The sequence below is a fragment of the Xiphophorus hellerii genome, chromosome 18 (assembly GCF_003331165.1).
Source record: "Xiphophorus hellerii strain 12219 chromosome 18, Xiphophorus_hellerii-4.1, whole genome shotgun sequence".
Classification (NCBI taxonomy): Eukaryota; Metazoa; Chordata; class Actinopteri; order Cyprinodontiformes; family Poeciliidae; genus Xiphophorus; species Xiphophorus hellerii.
The window spans coordinates 12475265-12499580 of NC_045689.1; the positions used below are offsets into that span (position 1 = coordinate 12475265).

A 24316-nucleotide genomic window follows, 5' to 3' on the forward strand; every position below is an offset into this window, starting at 1 on the left:
CAAAAAGCTGAAGAAATTACTGTGGACTCACAAGTAGCTAAAGTCGGAAAATATTTCACCTGTCTAAAAATGCTCATTACTCCCTATTTTATTAGTATAAATGCCAAATATACATTAATATGCATTGAAACACACAGTGGAAACCTTTTTTTAGCACTCCTGCAGAAACTAATAATCTCCACTCTTGGCAGAAAAACCAGTGTAAAGAAAAAGGAGTGACGCTTTTGGATTGGCTGCTTTGCAAATGCCAGCCAGTAGCGTGTCAAATAGCACTGCACCCAGATATTTCAGTGCAACATATTTCAGATATGCTTTACAAAAAAAAATCTGCATATAGGCGGATTTTCCGAGAATAATTTGGAGTTACGTTCCACAGAAAAATCTGCAAATACTGAACTGCAAATAACTGGGGCTCCACTCTATAATACGAAGATAGAATAAATACAGTAGTTGAAATCCATTACCAGGTTTTACAAGTATATTTTGTGTCATCAAAAGCAAATTAACCACAAATATTATAAGTGTAATTACCATCTGATCACAAATCTTTTAGCAGTAGTAAGAAAAAGTTTGAGTTTTTGTGTTAAATATAAAAAGTATTCAGATCTATATAGGTTTGTTTAAAATTATTGTGTAAATACCACATTGTGTTTTATTCAAAGTTATCATAATGCAATCTTTACAGTGAGCTGTAACAGTGGAACAAATTTTTAAATAGATAATAAAACACAAATGGATGAGATATAACTTGGGCACAACGGTATAAAATGCACAGTCTTGACATCAGTGGAACAGTACAAGCCAGGAAGTGATGTCGTTTTGGCAAAAAGCTCCGCTCACTACTCTCTGCAGGGCCTTCTTGTCTGCCTTATTGCAGCTGGAGTTGGCCACTTATCTATTCTCTTTAAGACAGAATTCATTGGTTAATACCAGCCTTCTAGGATGACAGAGTTGTGATGCCTGCATGTTGTGAGAGAAAGACAGGAAGCTTGCTGTGGCCATTAGTGGTGTTTAGGAGAGAACCGATCTAAATGGCTGCAGGGCTGAACGTCAGCCCGACTGGGTTGTTTCTGGACCGTCCACTTTCCAGATGGCTGCTGGAGAGCGAGCCGAGACAGTGCACACTCTCAACTCTGGTGTCTGTGTATTTATACCATCCATCCCGAGATGCTCACTGCGGTCCACACGGGGAGCGTGTTATTGCTGAGGCCATGAATTCCTGAGAAATAGTGGAAAATCTCAGCACCTTTTTAACCCCTTTACGCAGCTGCAGACCAGCTTTGAAGGGTTTTTTTTTCTCTTTCTGCTTTTACGCTCTTGCACTCCCAGCGCACAGAGTGGATGCAGGCTGTAGTAGCTTTCATTCTGTGAATGTAGACTCTGCTACAAGGTGTACAGCCTGCATTGTGCATCTCTCTTGGATGACGGCTGGTGGTGAGCACTGGTAGAAAAAACAGCTTGAGATGCGGCTTTCTTTTTCCTTGCCCATTATGTTCCCTGGAGACTGCTTTTGATGGACAGATCTCCGGCCCACAGAGCAGCTGCATGCACCTCGGCTGCCTGTGAAGTGCAGGGCTGCTTATGCATGCTGTCTGCATAGCTGTGTCCCACAATAGCTCCTCAGCCACACTGTGTCCTCCTTCCTAATCCCCATGTTACCTTTTTTAAATTATGTAGCTGTGTGATGAAGATGTGTGCGCAACCATGTTTTGCGAAAACAGATGTTCAGAGGCCCAGTGAGAAAAAAAAAAAGTTTAGCATGCATTATGTATACTCTTTCACAACCCTGTTATAGAGCACTCTGCAGGGCTTGGTGCTTATTTCTTTCAAAGACTAGGATTCAGTACAATTTCTGCTGTGCACAAGCCTGGTTTTCTGATATATTCCACCTGGAAAAAACAAAAAATGAGAAAAAAAAACAAACCCAGACGCGTTATTGTCACCAGATACTGAGATTGGAAATGGATTGAGTCCTATTGTGTTGGCTTCTGCCTCCATGCAAAATTTTACTTTTTTGAAATGGCTGAAGTTCAATAAAACAACGTTAACAATGAAGTGATGTTAACTCCTACTATGAAAACAATAAAACCATTTACAGACCCCTGAAAAACCTGTTTACTTCAGGAATTTTATTACGAAGTGAAGCACATTATTAATACACATATGGATGTTTGAAAGCCTTCCACTTATAAAAACCTGACATTTAAAAACAAATAAAAACCTGACATTTAAAATTAGAATATTACATCAGACCAATATAATACAAACTTTAATGAAATGTATGTTTATTACCTGTTTAAAGGTTGTTATTTTCAAAATGTACTTTCAATCTGATGAGCAGGCATCATGTAAACACACGTTCTAATTTATTGTATATGTTTGTAGTTTGTAGACAAACTCTACTGTGTGAGGAAGTTGCAGAGGCACAGCCAAACATCTAGACCTTGGTGTAACTGAGATTCCTTGGCAAGACTTGAAAATTTATGTTCTTTTTGTGTTTTTTTGTTTTTTTTACCTGGGTCAGGGTGAAGCCCAGCAGATTTTCTTTCACAAGCGGAGCATTACGGCTTTCACCATGATGCTCCACTTGATATACAACCTATATGAAACTTTGTAAGAAATTGTTTTGGGTTTGTTTCAAATGTAATGGACATAGAGACAGAGAAAATGAGAAAGGAAAGGGAGCGAGGTGGGGACAGGAGTAGAGGAGAGAAAAAATATAGAGGGAACACAAGTCAACACCTTACAAGTCTGTTTCTAGAGAGAAACAGACTGAAACACATTGAAATTTGTAACGTGACAAAATCTATAAAAGGATCAAGTGGTTATAAATATTTAGACAGCGTTGAAGCTAAAATAATAATGAGAAGACAGACATAGGGAAAAACAAATCATCTAAAGGCAGAAGATAAACTCAGTGAAGATGACATCAGAGCCTTCAGATTCTAATTTTATTGAGTTTTCTTTTAAAATACTGTAATGTCAGTAGACAAAAGCTGATTATAAATAAAGACGAATCAGTGGCACAACATAGGCCATGTAAACACAAAGCATCCTGAAGCTGTGAAACGCAGCATTCACCTCATTGCCATCTGTGCATCCGTAAGTCATAAATCTTCCCGTTTGTGATTCTCCTTTTAGCCTCTATCTGGGTCTGTGTTATCTAATGCAATCTGTCCCCATCTAATATTAACTCTGTTAACCCTTCCAGTAGAAGGAAATAGATTATATTGGCTTTGCATTAGTAACAGAGTCTAAGTTTAATGCAGATGCTCTGAAAGTGCCTCCAGGAACTAGAGCTCTAAAAGCCCCGTTCTTTTATCAGCATCCCACTAAATGCAGCTGAATCCCACCTGAACACAAATCTTAGTGAGGAGGCCTGCATTGCTTCAGAGACTTCCCCGCTCTTCGAATTGGCCTCATCAGCTGGGCTTAGCTGGAGGGAGATGATGTTGCATAGTTTTGTTGCAGCAGTTGCATAGTTTTGTTTCTAGTTCTGAATATTTGTTCAAAAACAGGTTTGCCTGTGAATGGTTTCATTAGATTGTTTTTGAGGGGGTTGTTTCTATTCCCTTTCTGCTGCCAGTTAGTGTCCATTCAAAAAGGACAATTAAGCAACAGATTGTCTAAAACAAGACACTAAAAATAATAGGAAGACTTCTCCCACTCCTCCTCTCCCTGAGCATCAATCTAATATGGTTCCTTTTTGCTCTCCAAAACAAACATATCTTTGGCCTCAGTCCTCTCTCTCTCTCTGTTCTGCTTTCTTGTTCTCTTGAGTTCTAGTGGATTTGCTCCTGCCAGCTACAAACAACAACAAAACAAGAACAGAGCTTGAATCAATTACTCTGTGGACGCGCTTGATTCTGAACGAGCTTCTCTGAAGTGATGCTCCCCGCATTAAAACCGAGGCGACTTTTTTGTTTTTGTATAAATCAGTGCTAATTGGTGCTGATCTGCTGTCAGGCCGGATGATCGTAATGAAGAAAGCAGCAGCGACAGGCAGGCGGCGAGATGCGTGACTCGGCCTCTTTGAGAAAAGGGTTGATTTGGGAAATGTGAGACATACTGTCAGGGTAGCAGCTTTTTAAAGATGATGATGGGGACAATACTTTTCATAGAGCAGACATTTTTAGGAAACAAAATGACTTCAGCTGAACACAACCTCATGTCCCTGCTTATTTATGACAGTGCATAAAGTTTAGTTTTTATTAATTATCCATGGAATATTTTTCTCATAGATGTTTATTAGTTGTATTTTCCACAGCTTGATGGGGTCACCACCATGTTTCGTTGTTTGGTTTGAACAATCAGGGTGAAATGCTGATAGGAAAAGTTAGTTTCTTCCACAAATAACAACTAGTGCCCAGGCGAAAGGTTCAGTTTTGGTCTCATCTGACCAGAAGATCATCTTTCATGTGTTTGTTGTGTCCTTTCCGTGACTTGTGGCAAAGTGTGAACACATTTCTTGTGGCTTCTTACCAGTTTTCCAAAAAGGCACATTTGTGAAGGGCACTTAAAGTTTGTCACGTCAACAAATTATCCTATATAAGCTGTGGATTAAGTTTGAAATGATTAATCAGACGATTCAATTATTGAAATAGTTGTCCACTAATTTAACCGTCGATTAATCGTTAAAAAGAGTATACAAGTTCAAAAGAAAGACCCACAGAGAAGCAATTTAACCAAAACTGTACAAAAAATATAATAATTCTGGTTTCAAGTAAAACAAAAACAACCTGTATATAAATATGTTCATGGCTTCTTAAGGCAATTGATTTTGCAGAATTTTATTTAGTGTAAAGAGGGCTGGATTTAATTTTGCACCACACTTATTGCCCCAATAGAAACCACAGAAAATTGTTGCTGTAGCTTGGTAAAATATGGAGAAATTTAAAAAGGTGTAAATACTTTTTGCCAAACCGTGTTAGTGATGGCTGCCTCTGATGTCAGAGGACACTTGTCCAGACGCGTGCTTGAGAATAGCGATGCATATCTCAGGGGTTTTCCCCCATGCAGACGCCCTGTTATGGAGCAATCAGGGAGACAACTGTCCCACTCCTGACAGATGGCCCCATGTGTGTGTTTCTGCATGCATTTGGGGAGGAATCTGTCCTGCCGGGGGGAAGGGAAGCAGAATTTGGGGAGGAAGAGGAGGTGGAGAGCTGTGAGGAGAGGTCAGTGAAGGCACAGCTGGTAGGACCCCCAGTCTAACCAGCTGCTGCTTCAAAAGAGCCCGTCAACAGCCTGCCTGCCTGGATGTACGTGTCTGCCCCCTTCTTATTTTTCCTCACCCCCCTCGAAGCTCTCCTGTCGGTGTGTCCCCCTGCAGACTTAGCCCAGCTGTTCTAAGCATCCGTCCCTCCGCCCAATTCACAATGTGCTCTGACCCCCACAAAATGGAGCTACGTTTACAAACAAGCCCACATGATCTTATGAGCGTACACATAAACACGGGCACCTTGAGACTCCCCTTCTGTCCAGGGCTTAATCCAATAAGCCACATCAAAGGTGTTCCAGGAGGTGTGATGCATCCGCGGGTCGCCCGTTGGAGAAAACCGGCCCCTAGGGCTGCAGAACAAACAGCTGGGGCTGGGCCATTTGGTTTAATGTTTGCTCATGGGCATCAGCTTCATCATACGCCAAAGTATCTCCATCTGTATCAGGTGCAGCGTCAGCGAGCACCTTGTTTGACTCACCAGCTGTGCTCCTATCAGGCTTGAATGATAAACCATTGGCATCTCTCACTACTTACAGACATTTAAACATTCCCACTGACTTTTACTAGACCTTTTTAGCAAGCATGAATAAAACCTGTCTGCTACATGTCAGAATAGCACCAATTTTAGACCCAATTTATCATTTCTTCACATTCAGAAGTTGATGCGACCCTGCTGTGTTCACCTCAGGTCCAGTAGGTTCACTTCACAACAGACGCACTCACTCACTTATTCTAACAAGAGAAAAAAAAATCAAGTTGCTGGTTAACATCAGCCCAGAAACATCTGTGTCACAGTTGCCGACGACAACAGGAAAAGGGGAGGAGTTGACAGTTATTGGTTGCTGTGGTAATCACTAACTGTCAAGGCCAACATAACATAACTTCTGTAGATAACTTTGACAAAATAAAATGAATTTGAAGAATAAGTAAACCAACTTTGATTAACTATAGTATTGTTAAAATAAAACCCTGTTACACAAACAACTAGACTATACATTTCAACATTTTGGGAAAGCCCAAGTGATGCTTTGTACCGTTTGTTTAATTAACAGCATTTATCTTAAATTGAGGCACATTTATTTTAAGGCAGCATCTCACTTATGCTGCTTCCTGTGTGACTTTATGGGGGGGGGGGGGGGGGGGGGGAAACAGCAAAAGTGTCAGGAAGAAAATTTTGGATTTTGACAAATCTGGTTCAACCTCAGGAGGAGATGTGAGAAAAATTACTCCAAAACAAAAAAAACAAAACAAAACAAAAAGAATTCAGTTTGCAAATGCAAACCTACACTGTAAAAACATATTACTAAAACACATCATATTACCCACCTGTAAATAGAAAAGATTGATTTTGCTATTCCGTTATATTTTACAGTAATCTCAAGGAGATTACAGTGTTTTTTTTTTTTTTACCCCTCCAGGGGGTCTTTTGTGGGCTCTAGTGTCCCTTATGTGATAGTGGGCTGACAGGAAACAGGGAAGGAGAGGGGGGAAGACATGCGGCAAATGTCGTCGGGTATGGGAGTTGAACCCGCGACGGCCGCGTCGAGGACTCAAGGCCTCCAAATACGGGTCGCGCTAACCCCTACGCCACCACGGCACGCCCAGATTACAGTGTTTTGAAATGAATTAGGATGGTCATTGCCTAAAAGTGACAGTTATACTGAAATTTTACATTCCAAAAAGTAGATGGCTATAGGAATCTTCCTGACGTCACACAAGAGGCAGAAAACGTAAACACAAGATGACTCTGCATACTGTTATTGTTTCTCATTTCATTAGAAGTGTGCAGTATAGGTGCTCATGTATCATGAACAATGCTCAGTGAATTGGTCGACACATGAAACTTCTATTATGTTCCAATCCTGAAATGGAAACTTTGAGAGATAATTTAGCTCCAAATAAAAAGTTAGATTAGAATCTTGAAATTTTAGCAGAACTCTCACGTGCTTAATTTCCGGCTCTAATTTCTGCTGTGTTGAAACTAGCAAAACCCTTCAAGCTGGAACATGACCTCAGGGCCACCCAGGCTTCACCTCGCCCTCGGTCCTGGGGTGCCACGCCCTCCCTCTCCCAGCGCCATTGTTCCCTCGATGACAAGGCCCACGTGCCCCCCTATTCAGCATCCTGGTGGGGGGGTGGTGGGCGGACTCTTTGTCTGGCTGCCATTGTCCCAGACACACGCTTCCATTTGACGGACACACGTGCTGACAAAAGAGAAAGGCAGCGCAGGAGGAGGAGGGGCCACCGCTGGGCATTATTCTCGGCCGTGGTGGCGGTGAAAAGACGAGACACGCTGACCATCTGTGGTGCATGTCTGTAATCTGTATTGGCAGGAAAGGGGTGGGTGGGTGTTGACTGCGCACTCGTAGAGCGGTACTCCTCACTTTCTAGAAAAAAAATCCCCACCCTTTGTTGAGCCACGCTTCACCAGGGCACATGGTGCCAATTGAGGTGGCTTCCCTTTGCTCCTAATGAGATGCTGTGTTGCTTTCAAGGAGGATTTGGACATGGAGAGAGCTTGGAATGGGGGGAGAAAGTGACTGTAAGAATGTCCTAACTCATCTCTCTCTCTTCCTTTTCTCCTCTCATGTGCTCCTCGGATCTGTGTCAAAGTGGCCATTGTTGAGGGTCTGTTTTCTAGCAACAGGCCTAAACACCAGTCCACTTGTCTTTGTCCTCTTCCTCCTTCTCCCGGCTGGTCTCTCTGCCAGAGAGTCTTCACCTCGCCTTTGTTTACTCATTACAATCTCTCTTAACTTCCTTCTGTTCCGCAGGAGCTGAATGCTCCCACATTTCTCTAGAAATCATGATAGGAGGTTTCCACCAACAGGAAATCTTGTTTTGTCTTCCCTTGCTACATCTTCACTATTTATTGATTTGCAATCGCCATTTTAAAATCTGTTTGTGCTTCATCAAAATCACAAAAACTGCATATTTGGTGGGCTGTTGCGTTTCCGCTGCCAGGCATCCAAGTCTGCGAGTGTGAACCCAAGTTTAAGGCCTTAAAGCTCGTCTCTCTGTGCAGAACGTATCGACATTAACATCAGTTGACTGATATTAGTCATTTCTTTTAACATATCAGTCTGATAATTAAAATGTGGCTGATGTTGGCAGCCAATTGAGGTGTGCAATAGTGAATATTTTGGCATTGATCCAACACCAAGTAAATACTGAACTAGTGTTGCAGATGCCAATTCCGAAACGTATTATTGAAATATGATGTATCACGAAACGTCTAACCTTTAGGTGTTTTTATGTTTTTTCCTTTGAATTACTTTGTTAAAACCTAGAACTGAATTTAGATACTTTGTATGTGTCAACACAAACAGAAACAACAGAAAAACAAAACACATTTTTGTGCATTGCTTCCTAAATAAATAAAGGGAAACAAATTATCATTTGAGAGCAAATTAAAGCCAAATCGTTTTTTATTGTAGAGAAAGTACTGTACAAAAATTAAATATAATTTTAACATGGAATATGAAATTAATGTATCAATCTTTTCACGCTAGTATTGATCCGAGACTGAATCAAACTTTGTACTGATATTATTGATATTTTGGATCTACCTACCTACCACTAACAACCACATTTTATTTCCATCTTGTTACCGATTGTGTATGCTTCAAGAAAGGAGCAAGTTACATATTTTCACAGGAACATTAATATTGTAAATCGATGTTGGCCTAAATTTTTACATTGGTGCGTCCCTATTTTGTATATTTTTTATTCTTTCTTTTGTAAGAAAGGAACTGAAAAAAAATAAGATTGAAGTGATTTCATACCAGAAAGTGCTAATCTTGAGGTGCCTGGTAAGAAATCAAAATCTCCCTACATTGTATTTCCAAAATCAGCTGTTGCTCTTCTTTTTCTGCTCATCATTTAGCTTTCAGTTTTCTCCATCTGCTGGGTTTTTGGTACCGCAGTTTGAATTGACTGATTGAAATATTGACCACAATATCATCGTTGAACAGTTTTTTATCATAGTGCAGCCCTGTTTTCTTCTACTTTTCCAACTTTCATTTAGCTATAGTAGCTTCTGTTTTTGTTTCCGTTCCTATTTTTCTACTACATTTATACTTTAAAGGTTTCCAAAAGTTATTTTCCAATTCTGGAACTTTTCTCTAGTTTTTCTAAATGTAATCCATCCAATCCCTGATTTTTTAAAATATCATGTTTTGTTTAATTTAGTTGGCTGGACTCATAATATCTCAGCTACTGCATGTGTGAGCCCATATTTTCTGGTCAGTAAGTGTATTGACCTCCTCTCAGCAGACCAGAGCGGGTGAGTGCTGCAGCGCCACCACAATCCATGGCTGGAATTTTAAAACCCTTTCCTCTTCCGTGCGTTTGGCTTTTAGTGCTGGTCGATAAGACACGACCACCCTGTGAAGGTCATCCTGTCTCGCCTCTCCACAGAAACCAAAACTCCCAAACCACAGCAAAGCGGGCCACAATCATGACCCACATCTGGGGTAATTTTCCTCTGAAGGGCTTTGTCCTACTCGGGATATTTTCTTCTTTCTTGAAACATGTTGCGTCGCAAGATGTTGCTGTAAGGATTATTGTAATTTAGAAGAACTGGTGAAGATGCAACCGTCTGTTTGTGACCCAGAAAAAAAAACAAAAAACGGAAGACGGATTCTCAGACGACAAATTTGAGCACAACCAGACAGATGGTTGGGGTCACTCATATGAAAAGAGAATGACATATGGATAAACATTTATATTGAGCCAGTCTCTGACCTGTTGTAAGAACATTTCAAAAGATATGTAGTTATAAGAACATGGAGTTATCTTGTTTCAGGAATGCATCAAACAATGTAGAAGCTTGTCAGACAGGAAGCCTGAGAGTGTCGGAGTCAGTTGCTAAAAGCTTTAAAAGCTCTATTGATTGTATACTTTTTGGGCCTTGTAGGTTTATGCTTTACATGCAGAAGTATGCATTATGCATGACTGCATTGTGGTGACAGTCAGCTTGTGAATGCAAATGAATGTTTACGGCTCTTAAAGCACATTTTAGAAAGTTGGTTTAAAAAAGAAAAAGAAAAAGGGAGGAAGTAGCTCTCATTGTCTGGATTGGAGGTCAGAGGTGAGATGTTGGCTGATGTGACCTGGATCATGGAGATCAGCTACATGCACACAGACAGCTGCTCTGTTGCCATGACGGCGATACTCCTGATATCCAGCAGGGACGCTGCTACACAGGCAACAAAGCCTCTCACTTTCCCTGCTCTCTGTGAATTACCCTGAGAGCACCATCCACCATTGTGTGTGCTATCTACAGAGAAACAGAACTGTAAGCCATCAGAGTAAAACCAGACGATAAGAGGTTATTTTCACTGGAAGAAAACATTAGATAAGTTAAATTTTACAAGATAAATGCCACAAGGGTAAGTACCAGGTCATGTTTTTGGTTTGCTACTGCAGAGCCTTGCGAATATCCATACCCCTTTCTACTTGTTTTACATTTTGTTGTTTTACTGCTTTAAGCTTCTGTGTATTTTAGTTATGATAGAGCAATACAGGGTTGTGCTTAACTGTGAGAAGTGAAAGGAAAATAATTCACACATTTCAAAATGTTTTCCAGATAAAGATCTGATATGGACCAGTGTCCTGCACCCTTGGAGACAATACAATACTCTTTTGCTGCAGTTACAGGTGCAGATTTGACGGGGTAGGTTTCTACCAGCCTTTCACTTACACAGACTGAAACCTTTGGCTAATTCTTTGTAAAGTTGAACATGTTGATGGAGAGCACATGGCCTTCTGCCTTACAGCTTCAAAAAGTGCTTCTTTTTGTCACTCCTTCTTAAAGACCAGATTTGTTGAGAGTCAAACTTGTTGTTACATCAATAGATGCTTCCACCTGGGCTGTTGATCGCTTCAGCTCCTCCAGAGTAATCATAGGCCTCCTGGCTGCTCCGCTAACTAAACTCATCATTGCCTGCCCTGTTTAATTGGACAATTATGTCTTAGTAGGTTTGCAGTTGAAATACTCTATTATAAATACTCTTGTCTATTTTCTATATGACTGGAGAATTAAAAGTAATCTTGATTTTCTTACTTGGTTACTTCTGAAGACAACTAGTTGGGTTTAATGCTTCTTGCACTGTAAAAATGTGGTATGTTGGATTTCTTCACAAAATGTTGTGACATGAACAAGTGTGAGACAGGCTCTTCAACACAGTTTTTTGTGGGAATGCATATAATGCAAATTCTCCGTTGTTTTCATTTCCATGTGGTTTTTAATAGCTCAGTGCCATTATGTTTGGAAATTAAACCTGAAGGAGTGAGTGGTGGTATCGCAGCGGGCCGTGAAATGAAGCACTCATGTTTCCTTCTCTTCCAGTGTAATTACAAAGTAGCTTCTAGGGCCCTCTCATGTTTATAATACGCTACGCATTAATATGTCAGCAGATGACTAGAAGAATGACTGCTTCTCTTTTGTTTCACCTGGTATTGATCAGTGAGAATAGAGGTCTTCTTGCACCCGCTGTTTTCTACGTCTCATCTGATCTCAGTCATGTTTGTTTACTCATGTTGCTTCTTCAGTCCTTTCTCTTCCTGTTTTTGTTTTCTTCCCCCAATTCTCCTTTTTAATCCTACAAAAAAAAAAGGAAAAAGAAGGACGTTGGTTGCTATGACATCTGGTTGCCATGCAGCAGCCGAGTCTTCACGTGGTCTTTGCATGCGCGTGTGTGTGCGCTGTAGCATGATGGAGTTAGGGTGCCATGCTGACAGGGAACAGGATATGGGAACTGCTATTTAACATTTAGCCTCACATTATTTATGCGTAACAAAATCAACATGCATGTACACCTTAAAGGTGTCAGTGGTTCTCTTCAGGTAAAGTCTTGGCCATGTTGTGTGCATGTCTGTTCTAGTCACACTACCTGTCTTTAACTACAGGCAATGTGATGGTCTGTAGAGGGAGTTCAGTCAGGATAACGGAGATATATGGTGATGGAGAGTCACAGAGGGAAGAGACAGAGAGAGAAGGAAAAGAGAGAGCAGTATTGACTAGAGGTAGGAGTAGACAGGTCAGCCTGTCGGGTTACAGCAGAGGAACTGGCTCTGGTTTTAGACATCCTGCTTGTCTGGATGGATTTTAACCTGCATGAAAAAGGCAATTTTTAGTCCGTCAAGATGAATCAGCCTTTGCTACAGTGCTCTGCAGAAGCATTCATGGGCCCTGAACTTGTTCACCTGTCATGAAGTTAAAACCACAAATTTTAATGTTTCTTTCAATGGGATTTTATGTGTTGGACCAGCACAAAGTGAAGATCCACTTCAATCTTTATAGATTGAAGTGGATGAGTGGTGTTACATGTTTCTTTTTTTAACTATAAATATCTGGGAAGTGCGGGATACATTTGGATTCTGCTCTTTTGAGTTAATACTTATACATCTGAGTTTTTCCCCCCATTCTTCTTTGTGAAGAAGCTCAAAGTTTAGTCAGATTGGATGGAGAATCTCTGTAAGCAGAACATTTCATCCCTTGCAACAAATTCCCAACTGGACTTGAGTTTGGACTTTGACCAGGCCATCCTAAGACATGAACATGTTTTGATCCAAACCACTCACATCTTTTGAAGCCCATGAGGCCAAATTTGTACAATTCTTGAACTCCAGTCAGGGTCACACAAAATCATTCCAAGGGTCGCAAAATGTTTGCACTTGGAACTTGATGTAAAACATAAAATACTAATAAAAGGCACTGAAGTTTGTACTGTGTGACGACAGAGTTATTGATCGTTTTTTGCAATCATATCAGTTTTCACTACAGACTACAATGTCCCAGTTTTTAGTCTTTATTCAAAGGAGACCGCCAGGAATTTTAAGCAGCTTTTATATCCTCGTGGTTTGTTTTGGGGAAAAAAAATGTCTAAATGTGAATACCAGTCAGCCTTCTCTTACGGGGAGTTTGTTATTGCTGAACAAAATTATTTAAGCTTCATTCTCTTCAGAATCTCTGTTTATTGTCTCTGAATTACGGAGGAGTAAAATCATGTTGCCTGCCACATGCATAAACACATATTGAGGTTTAGAGAGCATTCTTGGACCATTTGGTGTGTTGTAGGAAATGATGTTATAGTAAAGTGGTTGAATTTCAACATTCTGCCTTTGGCTTGGTTTCTGTAACAACAGGAAAACAAAGCAGTGTTTACTAATTGCTTAAAAGTGATCTTATGGTTTTGGATCTAGCCCTGATAAGTGAAGTGGAAAAAGCAGTCTGCTTACAGCTGGAGGTAAAGATGTCTGGAAGCAGATCTTTCCATTGAGCTAATGGCTCAGTTATTAGCGTTAAATTCAATAAAGCCAGAGAAAGTTTGCAGATAGCTTAGAAATGTGTTCATAAGAGTGCAAACACCTTCAAAAACAATTTAAAAAAAAATATTTATGATGTTTTTAGTTACAGAGACCTAACTTAATTTTAAATTCAAAACGAGATGGGGTAGTGGCTATTATTTTGAGTTTTTCATTACTTCATTCACCTTGACAAATACACCGGTACCATTAAAAGAAAAATAGCCGCAGACCATAATACTTCCTCTATTATGTTTTACTGTGACAATTGTGAACATTTGACAGTATTTTTGTCACCTCTCTGTAAAGTATGGCTTTGGATGCAGATTAGCAAATCTAGCAGATATTTGTTTTTCAGATAAATTAATCAGGATAAATGAGACATTAAAAGTGATAAACCTGGAAACATAACAAGGCTGAGCACAACTTTGATACCTTCAACTCATTGTAGGCCAGGAACCTTTTGTTGCCCTTGAAATTACTTTCTTCACCCCTAACAAGTCAAGAACGATGAAGAAAATTTGGATATCAAAATAGAAGAAAATGGATGACACAAACAATGTAAACATTATCTGTTTTTCTTTTAACAAGGCAACAGTTGGAAACATGAAATGTTTAAACGAATTTTTTATTTAATTAATTTTGTGGCCCACCAGTTTTTTGAGTGCGCCGGTTTTGACAAAAAAATTGGATACCACTGCTGTACCTAATATTTACCAGATTCCCAACAAGTTGCAGGTTGTTGATGAGTTTACAACCCCTAGAAAAGTAGGAGTTTTCAGTTCTGAGAAGGTAAAGGGAAAATTGGTTGAGATTGATTACTACGTCCTGATTGCTCATTTACACAGATTTTGATGATTGTTTGTTGCTGCACAGATAATTAACGGCGGCTGGGTGTTCTGTGAGCAGTGGCTAATTTACACTCAGATGTGGTGGGGTAAAAATAACAGGCTGTTAGGGAGTCGCTGAGCCAAGGTGGTAATAAGGGCACATAGTCAGATTTAACACGTTCACAAACACAGAGAATGTGTTTCTGCTGTACGTAGAACCACATGGTAGAGTACTCCCCATGAACAAGTTGTGGGTCTATTACGACCTGACTGGTGACATCAGCATGTTTCATAACCACACAGCAGTTTTAACAGGTTTATATTAGCATCTTTACTGGGGACAAACCTATTCATCAAGAGGTTTGTTGATAAATATCCACCAACAGATGAACACAGACTTAAACACTCAGGTTCAGGTTTTTGCCACCATTGAAAACCTGAACCTCTGCAGAGGTTCATGTGCTGCACCTTTCCCAACAGACTCCAACTGTCTTTGTCTTCTTCTGTGGTTTTGTCTTCCACCTATTTTTAGACCCCTTTCAACCTCGCTCTCCTCCCTCCTCCTCCAGCTGTGCATCTCGCCCCTGAAAGAGTCCCAAAGAAAAGGGAATAGGCGGAGGAGGACAAAGTCATTTTGATCAAGATCATTAGTCTATAGAGTAGGAAGTGGAAAGAGCTCAAAATTTCCAAAACCAATTTTAGCTAGCGGATCCTTTTGGAAGTCATATTTAACAGCATTGAAAGTATTTTTTTTCAGCCATCTTGCCTTCCATGTTTGTTCGATATTTATATTAGGATCAGGGGTGACATCACACTGTCTGTGCATAAGAGCCGTTACTCTTATTTGCTTCCTTAAAATAAAAACAAATTTATGTGGAGTTCACATTTTTAAGTCTCCTAAAGCATATAATTAAATACTGTAAACATTTCTAAATCCAGCATGTTCCATGACAGAGGAGGAAAGCTCTAAAGGATAAAACAGACTAACTTTGCTCTAATTCCTTTAGCCTTCCTATTACTTTGCCAATTAGACGAAACGTCCCAAAGGCAGACTGTTACTTTTCTATTTAATTGTCACCTCTAAATGCTGTCTTACATCTCTGTGCTTTTTCTGATTTAATAAACACCTTACTAGCCTTTTTTACAAAGCAGTTCCATAAGCCTGCAGGTACAAGTCCAAAGTGAGCCGCCTCCAGTCATTTTATGAATCACAAATCAAGCCATCATTGTGGGACCAAACGAGGTGAGCTCTGCAGGATTGATCTAGAGTTTTACACATGGTAAGAAACTCCTAAAAGGCTAAATCAATGGAGCACAGCATGGCTTGTTTGTATTGTTCTTTTTTCAAGCGTAATTTCTGTTCTGTCTCAGAGTTCCTCCATGTGACTTATCCAATATGTTTTAACACTGAGAAATAATGTGTGTTAAAGCTGCAGATATTTTCCTCTGTGTGTTTTTGCCCTAAATCTTACCCAGCTGGTCACACAGACCATCTGTATTTGCTGCATTATACATCCAAGCTGCATTGCCGAGATCCCCTTTCACCAGTCAGCTGATAAAGGGCTGTGACTAGATCAGTTGGTGAGTCAGTGGAGTAACAGTGTTTCAAAAATACATTAGGAACAGCAAAAAGGCATCTTGATCCCACCTGTAAGTGTTTTATGATAATGACTAACTATAGCAGCTATAACAGTTAGTTATAGCTAACTGCTACAGTTAGCGATAACTAACTATAGCAGCTATAATGACTAACTATAGCAGCTAGTTATAGCTGTCGCTCTAGACAGGTTGTTTAGAACGACCTGTTTTCTTAGTTTCTCAGCTGGTCAAACTGGAAATCTGCCAGTTCTGGTTTCTGCTTGTAATTTTCATTTAAGACAGACCTTGGTGTGTTTCTGTGAGACTGAATAAAAAAAACTTCTTGAGCAAATTTGTTCATTTCTATGATTTTACCAGGTAGACAGGCCACAGCAGTTATTTTCTGTAGCCGTTGTGTATTCATTGGCACCAATAACGGCATGTGCAAACGTAATAGGATTATATGTGATTATTTTTGTCTTTCTACACACATTTTATTAGCTGCAGAGGATCTACATCAACTTACATGAGGTCTGGTTTAACATGATGAGTAGTAAGACACAGTTCCCTCATCGGGGGAGCATTTCAGTACATCAGAATCCCATCAGTGTTTGCCCTTTCAGCATTTACTGTCACTTGTTTAAGCAGATGTGACAATAAATGCCGAAAGAAAAACGTCTGACAATACGAATATCGACAGACGGTCCTCGTAGTTGCCAGTTAGCTACAAGCTGGAGTGCTGTGTCTTTAGCAAACCCCATGAACAGAACCAGAGTCCAACAAGGACGTTTTAATCCCTCTAGATCCCATCCCTCATTGATTTCTGGCTCTTCGTGTTGTCGTGTAAACAGCTTAGGGGATGTGATGGAATCATGGTGGCTGAGGAGCTTGTGGAGCAAAGAGAGCCAACATGACTGCTGTTGTGTCTCCAGCACCACATCTTCAGTCTCAGCACTTTCTTAGTTTCTTCATGTTGTCTTGCAGACAGGACAAGCCTTCAGAACTGAGACGTATTATTTGTTTCCTGACTTTATGAATGTTGATGTTGTAAAACCTGCAGCAGTAGATAGGCCAGCTGCTGGTTGTGCTTTTGGGTGGTCTGGCTGTTCTGAATAACTGAATGCACTGAAGCCTTCTCCATCTGCAGTGTGTAGCTCAACTGTAATCTATAAAATTCCTACTCTGGCTTTAGTTTAGTTCATTTTCCACTAACCCTCCTTTTTATCCCAAGTCTCTACATCCAAACTCTTCCTTTTTCAGTTAGTCCTTACTAAGTGATGTAAGTTTTATCCGTCTGAACCTCTCTCTTTTTGATGTCTACCTTTCTTAAAGGGGGGGAGATATTATGTAAAATTGACTTTTTTGAGCTTTATATAATTTTCTAATGTTATTCCCTCATCAGAAACATTGGAAAAGAACTATATAAGTTCAGTCCATTTACCATTTACCATACTTGGAGTGTGGCTTTGATTATTTCAGGCATGTTTGAGGAATCTCTGAATATCCGATGGCAGCCATTCGGGTTGTTCACATCAAACAAATCAGCTTATCAGCTGGCAGAACGTTGTGCAGAACATTTTATGGAATAATGAAGAAGAGTGGGGGTCACTGTGAGGTGGTGCTTACTCTTTAATTTGTGTCACTTACTAAAGAAAACAAGCTTTTTATATTCAGCGGTAACTGAGCTCATTTGAAGCTGTAAGAACTCTGATTACATTGTTGAAGTTGAGTCAATATTGGACCACAAGGTTTAGAAAAAATATCACGGTGGTCTTAAACAAACCTTTAGCCTGCCTTCGAATTAAGCATATTTCCATCTACAATTACAACCACATGCTTGTTCTGTGTGTGTTCTCCTTGCAGTAGAGGTGGATGTTTAGAAAATGTAGGCTTAAGCAGAAGCCAGTGTTAGATGATGGTCTGATGTATTTAAGTTGTTTTTCTTGTATGACATAAACGTAAACAAGGCAGTTTCTGTGTTTATACTTAGGAACATGAAAAAACAAGAGTTCAAATGTGTCAATTAGACAAAAAAATAAAACAAGTTAAATGCTAATTAGTCAGTGGGGATAGCTAGAGATTCATTTTACAATATCCTGCATGATTATAAACATTTTACATGAATATGAATACAAAAACAGAGAGTGAAGAATCCCAGGAAACAAATCAGTTAATAAATCAATAAATGACTTTTATATGTTTCCAGTGCCTTGCAAAATAATTTTTACTCCATAAAACTGTTTGCATTTTCTCACTTTTTAGCCACAAGCTTTGGTGTTTTATATTTATTGGAATTTCAAGTGATATACCATCCGAAAGAGGGCATAATTAAATTAAATCCAATTTAAAAAATATTTTATTTATTTGAAAGGGAAATTAAATTTTGTCATAACACATTTTATCATCAAGGAGTCTGTGTGGATGGGTTTGCTGTGTGCAGGAAGCTTCTTCAGTAGCTGTCAGTTTTCCTGACAGCTACTATATGTAACTTCTAGAAGTAGAGACGATATTCCACAGCAACATTGATGAGCCCATCATTTGTAAGCAAGCACATCTAATCCACCTCTTTGGTTTTTAATCTTATTTTTAATGAATAATTGTGTGAGGAAGATGATGCTACAAAGGTTTTAATACTTATAAATAAAAATCAGAAAAGTGTAGTGTTGTGTGTATACAACTCCCTTAACTGCAAAATGCCTGCAAAAGTCAACTAATTAGTGAACATTCACAGTCTACCTGCGTGTAGCTTCATTTCCGCTTAATATCGGGACTTAGAGGATTGATATGAAGGCTGTTGTGGTCAGATAAGTCCAAAATTGAACATGTTATCCACGAACTGTATATGGTTGCTTTGAGCATATGGTGACAGAATCATGCTGGGGGGGATAGGTTTTGTTTCCATAGTGATGCGGAAGCTATTGCTGGCAGAAAACCTGTTTGAAACTGCAAAAGATTTGAAACTGGGGTGAAAGTTCACCTCATAGCAGGAGAACATCACTAGACATACAGCACCATAAAAAAACCTGAAGCATATTTTTGTGTTAGAATGTCCTAGTCAAAGTGCACCCCTGACTCCAACTGATAGTCCGTGGAAAGATTTTAAGTTTACTATTGAAAGTTGTGTTTTTATTCAGTCTTACTAAGCTGGAGCTAAGTGTATAGATGTGCAAAACAGGAAGAGACCTAAAACTAAACAACTGTGGTAACTGCAGCCAGATGGAGTTGATACAGTACAAATACATAGCACACTTTTCACAGTTCGCCAACTTGCAAAGCCATATTCAATTTCCTCTACTCCTCAGTGCTGGTCTATCTCAAAAAATAATAAAGTAAAAATACAAAAAAAAGTTAATCCTAATAGGTTTATAAATCAATGCCTAAACACTTGACCCACAAACCTCCTGGAACTGTAAGCAGAAGGATTACAGCTGTGCACACCAGTTCCTGTTTCAGCATCTCACCTGAACAGGCTCTGACATTTTAAGATGCTCCATATGTTTCTCCAGTTCTGCCAGCAAATGTTTTCCTGGCTAGACAATCTGGAGCAGAAACCACTGCACCCCAAACATGACAATCGCTCCTCATTCAGCCATCTGTTTGTCTGGGTGTGGCCTGTTGGTTTCATTCTGCACAGCTTCATCTGTTTGGAGCCCTGCCTGGTGCACAGCTGTGACCTGCCCTTAGCATCCGACACCAGAGGAGTACCATGTACCCCTGGTAATACATTGCTATATTAGCTAACCGCGACTTCAGTTCTCACTCTAAGCACGTCTTGCATCTTTTCCCCTGCTTCCAGCCTCAGTTCTCGCCCTCTCCCCCAGTGCACTCTTGACCAGTGTCGATAGAGAGCAAAGAAAACTGTCACCTCCCGCTATGACTCGTTTAATCACTCCTCCCCCCCTCTCTCTCTCTCCTTTCTCAATCCTCCCACTCCCATCTTTTGTCGCTCTCAGGATTGGGATCGTCAAACATTGATCTGTATTTATTTTTAGAGCAGCTGTGAGCATGCGTGAGTGCGTGTGTGTACAGTATCTGTGTGTGCCTGTAAAACAGACTCTCCTCCATGCCAACACGTGGGCAGTTTGACTGTGTTTGGGTGCGCGTCCTATTGTGTGTCTGCGTGTGTCAGGACTTTCTTTTTCACAAAGTTAATCCCTTAAGAAGAGGTGTGGTTCTCTCTCTCTCTGGCGCTCTCTCTCTCACACAATATCATCACATGTTCTCTCGCCGCTCTCTTCTCTCTCATCCTTTCCCTGTGCTGTTATTGCTGTGGCTGCTAGTCCAAGGGAGTTCTTCCTCTCTTCTCTCGGTTGGCTCGTCATCTCTGCGTCGTTCCTCATCCGCCTGTGGATCTTGTGTTTGATGAGTTTTCAGAGCGAGATGGGGGAGGCCATTGAACTCAGGTGAGTCGGCTTCAGAGCAGGAGGTGTGAACCCTGCGTGTGTGCATCTAGTGACGGCTTATGGCCAAACATACTCTTGCATGTTTTCTGTGTATGCATGGATTTCTGTGTCAAACTTGATCAGCTGCTGCAGTTGCAGACAGCACTTGGAGCCTCATCTTGCTCTGAGTCTGTAATCTTGACCCTAATCCAGCAAAAGGGTGCAACCTGCAGCCTCTATCAAACTTAAAAGACTTGTAGCTTTTGCAAAAGTGATTTCTCTTTTTCTTTGTTGGTGTTGATGTTTTTCTTGAGGTACCAGGCTCTGTAACATTTTGAGTCTCTGCCAAACTGATAATAGGTCTAACCAGTATCCACAGAGCTCATAGCAGCTTACAGCCTTAGCAGATGCATTAGACCCCATGCCCATATGGAAGAGATTAAACCTGCTAAATTGATACTAACACCCAATATGTTTTCCTTTTTTGCTCTAAGGTCATGGCTGCACATTCTGGGCAAGCATCAGTGGAGATTGAGTTCTCATATTTGTGTGCCACACGCTTTCATTCAAAGGTTTTGGTTGAAAATGTTAGTTGTTAAGTGAGTAAAGGAGGATTCAATTTAATAAAGGATCAAAATGGTACATGCTTAAAGGAAGTGGATAAATAAAAGACTTGAGTTGTTATGGCTTGGACAGGGATTTTGTATCCACAATCACTAACCTGCAAAGACCTGGGATCTTTAATTTATGCTGTTTTTGGGTAAACTGCGCCACAGTGTTCCACTCGCTGAAGTTAAGGCTCTAATTTGTCAGCTGCCTGTCCTAAAGCTAATCAGAGAAAGGTTTCGAGTTGGAGTTTTATCACCAAACACAGACGTGTTGTCGGTGCAGATGGTCACACTGTCATAAAACACTCAAGACCTGTTGAAGAACTGTACTGATGATGCCTGGCATCGATTGGGCAGTAGAGCAGAACATGGAACATGAATATTTTTTTAATGCTCTCATTTCTCTCTTGATGCCATGTTTTGTTGAAGTCAAAATAGTGTATTCTGTGCTGTGACATGTAGCACAGAATGTATAGCTTTCATGTTGCCTTGTGTGATAAAGACTGGGAAATTTGCAATATTTATAAAGGCAGCTTATGCCTTGGTGGCAAGATGTTAGCCAGTGTGACGATTTTGTACTCATCTTCTTAGCTTTGAGGCCATTGCTACTCATATGAGGCTCTCATAATTGGGTGTAAAGAGGAAGTCCATACTGAGTCCAATGTTATTTATTCCAGAGGCAGCAATGAAACAAGCAACACCCTGTCATTGCACAAAAACATGTCAGCATTTACAACAATGACAAGGACATTGTCCAGTGTGGACACCTGATATGTACACGTTGAATGTGTGAGGTGTCCAACATTCAGAGTCAGTCTGACTCTGAAATACAGACCTGTGGCAGAAGCAATGATGATGAGAAAAATAGATGACAGGGATAAAGTCCTGTGCCATTTCTTGCCTCAAGGAAGACATAATGTTTGGAAGGCCTGTCATGACATTGGATTAATCTATATGCCTGCTGATTGTGAGGGTTGCACTGTGCTTTGGTGCTTATCTCACTGCACAAGAGTTGGAGCAACTTGAGTAGGTTTCCAATCCATTAAAAGCATGAACTTGTGTAACATTATTGATGTGAGTTACATTTTCCAGAAAGTGTTGGTTGAGGTCAAACCACAAATATTAACATGACTTATAAATCCATGGGAACCTGTTGTTGGTGATGACTCTTTTAATGCTAGCAGAGTCAGATAGTTAAAAAGGCAATGCTGTTAATGTCTGTTGTTTTAAGCGTATCTGTCGTATTCCAAGCCTCAACCAGTTTTCCTGTTGAATATTCTTGTAGTTGTAAAGTATTAGAATCAAGGTGGGCATTTCTGGTTGCTGAAAACTGGGGTCCTGCTTGTTCTAGACGCTCCAACATGGCTGATTTAAATAGTTGAATGATCTCCTCAGCTGGCTTTTCAGGGACTTGTTAATAACAGAGTAATTTAATTCTGATGTGTTCAAGCAAGAAAACATCTAAGGCATGCAGAACACTGGCCAAATGAGAATGAGAGACGCCCACCCTTCTGCAGAACTGCGGTGCTCAATTCTTCTCCATTATAGCGGGTTTAAATAGCTGAACTATCTTCTCAAGGTGTTGAGTCTGCCAAGGCCTGAGAGTGAACCATTTATTGGATTATGATGTGTTGAACCAGGGAAACATGTAAATCATGGAGGATACAGACTACTGGGTTTATTGCCACTGGAAAAACGCTAAACCTTTAGCATGAAGATTTCTCATATATTTCATTTTGCATATAAACTCAGTGTTATAGGTGTGGCCAAACATTACCAAGCTCCTCCTATAGTCCCTTCCTAAGTCTTTCATGGAGGAAAACAAACACGTTCTAATTGTTTGCATGAAACGAATTAAGCAGAATTTTGCAAAAAGGTTTTGAAACATTTGTGAAAGACCATTTGAGTTCTCTTGAACAAATGCAGTTGCACTCCCTCTCACATCTAGTGGTTCCTTTGCTTTTTTTCACTACCTGCCCTCACGGTTGGATTGCTGAGGAGGCCAGATCCCAGGCGTGTTACAAAAAGGAAAGAGAACAGGCTTGAAGAGTGAGAATAGTGCATGCAACAGAGATGGTGTGATGGGTGAAACGAGGACAAATGAAAACCAGCAAATCAGAGCCAAAGGATAAGACAAAGGGTGCGACAGCAAAAGCCGAAACTTAGAAGCTTAAAAAGCATTATGTTTTTACACAAGAGCAATGCATTATGGGTAAGAGCAAAGTCAGTGTAAAGTGGAGTTACTGTGGAGGAAATATCAATTTCCTCCTTTTGTCAGCAAAGGAAGCAAGAGGCAACAATTAACTGAGGGATTAATTTGGTCTCCGAAATGATTCGAGAGTTCAGAGAAGACAAATAAAATCCTTTTTAAGTGTAGAAGTGTTTGCTATTCACAGAGCCTTCTCAAATCGAGTCATCAGAACCGCACCAGGCCCCTTGGCAGTCTTCTCTGACGGGAGTGTGACGTAAATCCGTTCAAATAAATCATAAGGGTGGGGTTGTCAAGAGTCTAATGTGTTGCAGGAGCAATAAAGGGCCCCTCATTTTGGGAAAGTTTGCATCGTGATTGATTTTTTTTTTTTAATTGGGTTGAATTGTTATGCCAGGGCTTCAGAATGTGATATCGTCTACATTATTTTATTATTTCCTCGATTTAGGAGGATGATCTCTTTGCCTGGAGCTGAAACTTTACAGTCTGCTTTGCTGAGTTGTAGTGCATGAGATCCACCAGCCTGGAGGGGTCCGGTTTATAATGATAGCAGGGCAATACAAAGTGGGAACACGACACGACAATATCATGCTGGAGCGTATCGACCGGGACGCTCCACTTCACGCCTCGCTACACTATGTTTAGATTAACTTGCTGGCGCACACACGAGTGCACAGTTTTCACAGCCCCAGACATGCTGGCATGCAGACGTGTGTGTGCTCTGATGCTGATGCAGACAGGAATCTATTTATCTAAACGAACAAACAAGAATGCACACGGCGACAAAGGACACAATGCACGCCTGGTCTGTAGTCCCTTTGCCTGCTGTCCAAGGGCAGAGGGGATTTGGATATTGTTACGTTAATCTCTCTCTATTTGGCTTCTTGGAGCACATTCAGATAAACAGACTAGCACAGCCGCGCATACACAGGTATGAAGTCATGTGTGTGTTTTAAGAGACAAAAATACACATACATATTGGAAAAATTTCCCAACACACATGCAATTAAGGATGTAAACTACCTTCTTTTAGCTTCAGGTTTATTCCCAACCTTACCTATGTCTGTTGCCTAGCAACCGGGATGATGCAAAACACAAGATGGTAAAAATGAAGCTTTACATCTTGCTGAGTTTTTTATTACATATTTGATCAGTATAATTAATTTAATCAATTGTTT

At 40.3% G+C, this 24316-nt stretch overlaps 1 protein-coding gene across 2 annotated transcripts in view; it reads left to right on the forward strand.

Annotated features, from left to right (window-relative positions):
* Positions 1 to 24316, forward strand: part of numbl (NUMB like endocytic adaptor protein) — a 68404-nt gene that overhangs the window by 14688 nt on the left and 29400 nt on the right. Inside the window, exon 1 of one of the 2 annotated variants that reach the window (XM_032590901.1) lies at positions 19930 to 20342. The exons of the other annotated variant lie outside the window; for it this stretch is intronic. Coding sequence (XP_032446792.1) covers positions 20302 to 20342 — 41 coding nt within the window. The 5' untranslated portion in view covers positions 19930 to 20301. Of the gene's footprint in view, positions 1 to 19929; positions 20343 to 24316 lie in introns of those variants that run through there. 2 annotated transcript variants of the gene reach the window in all.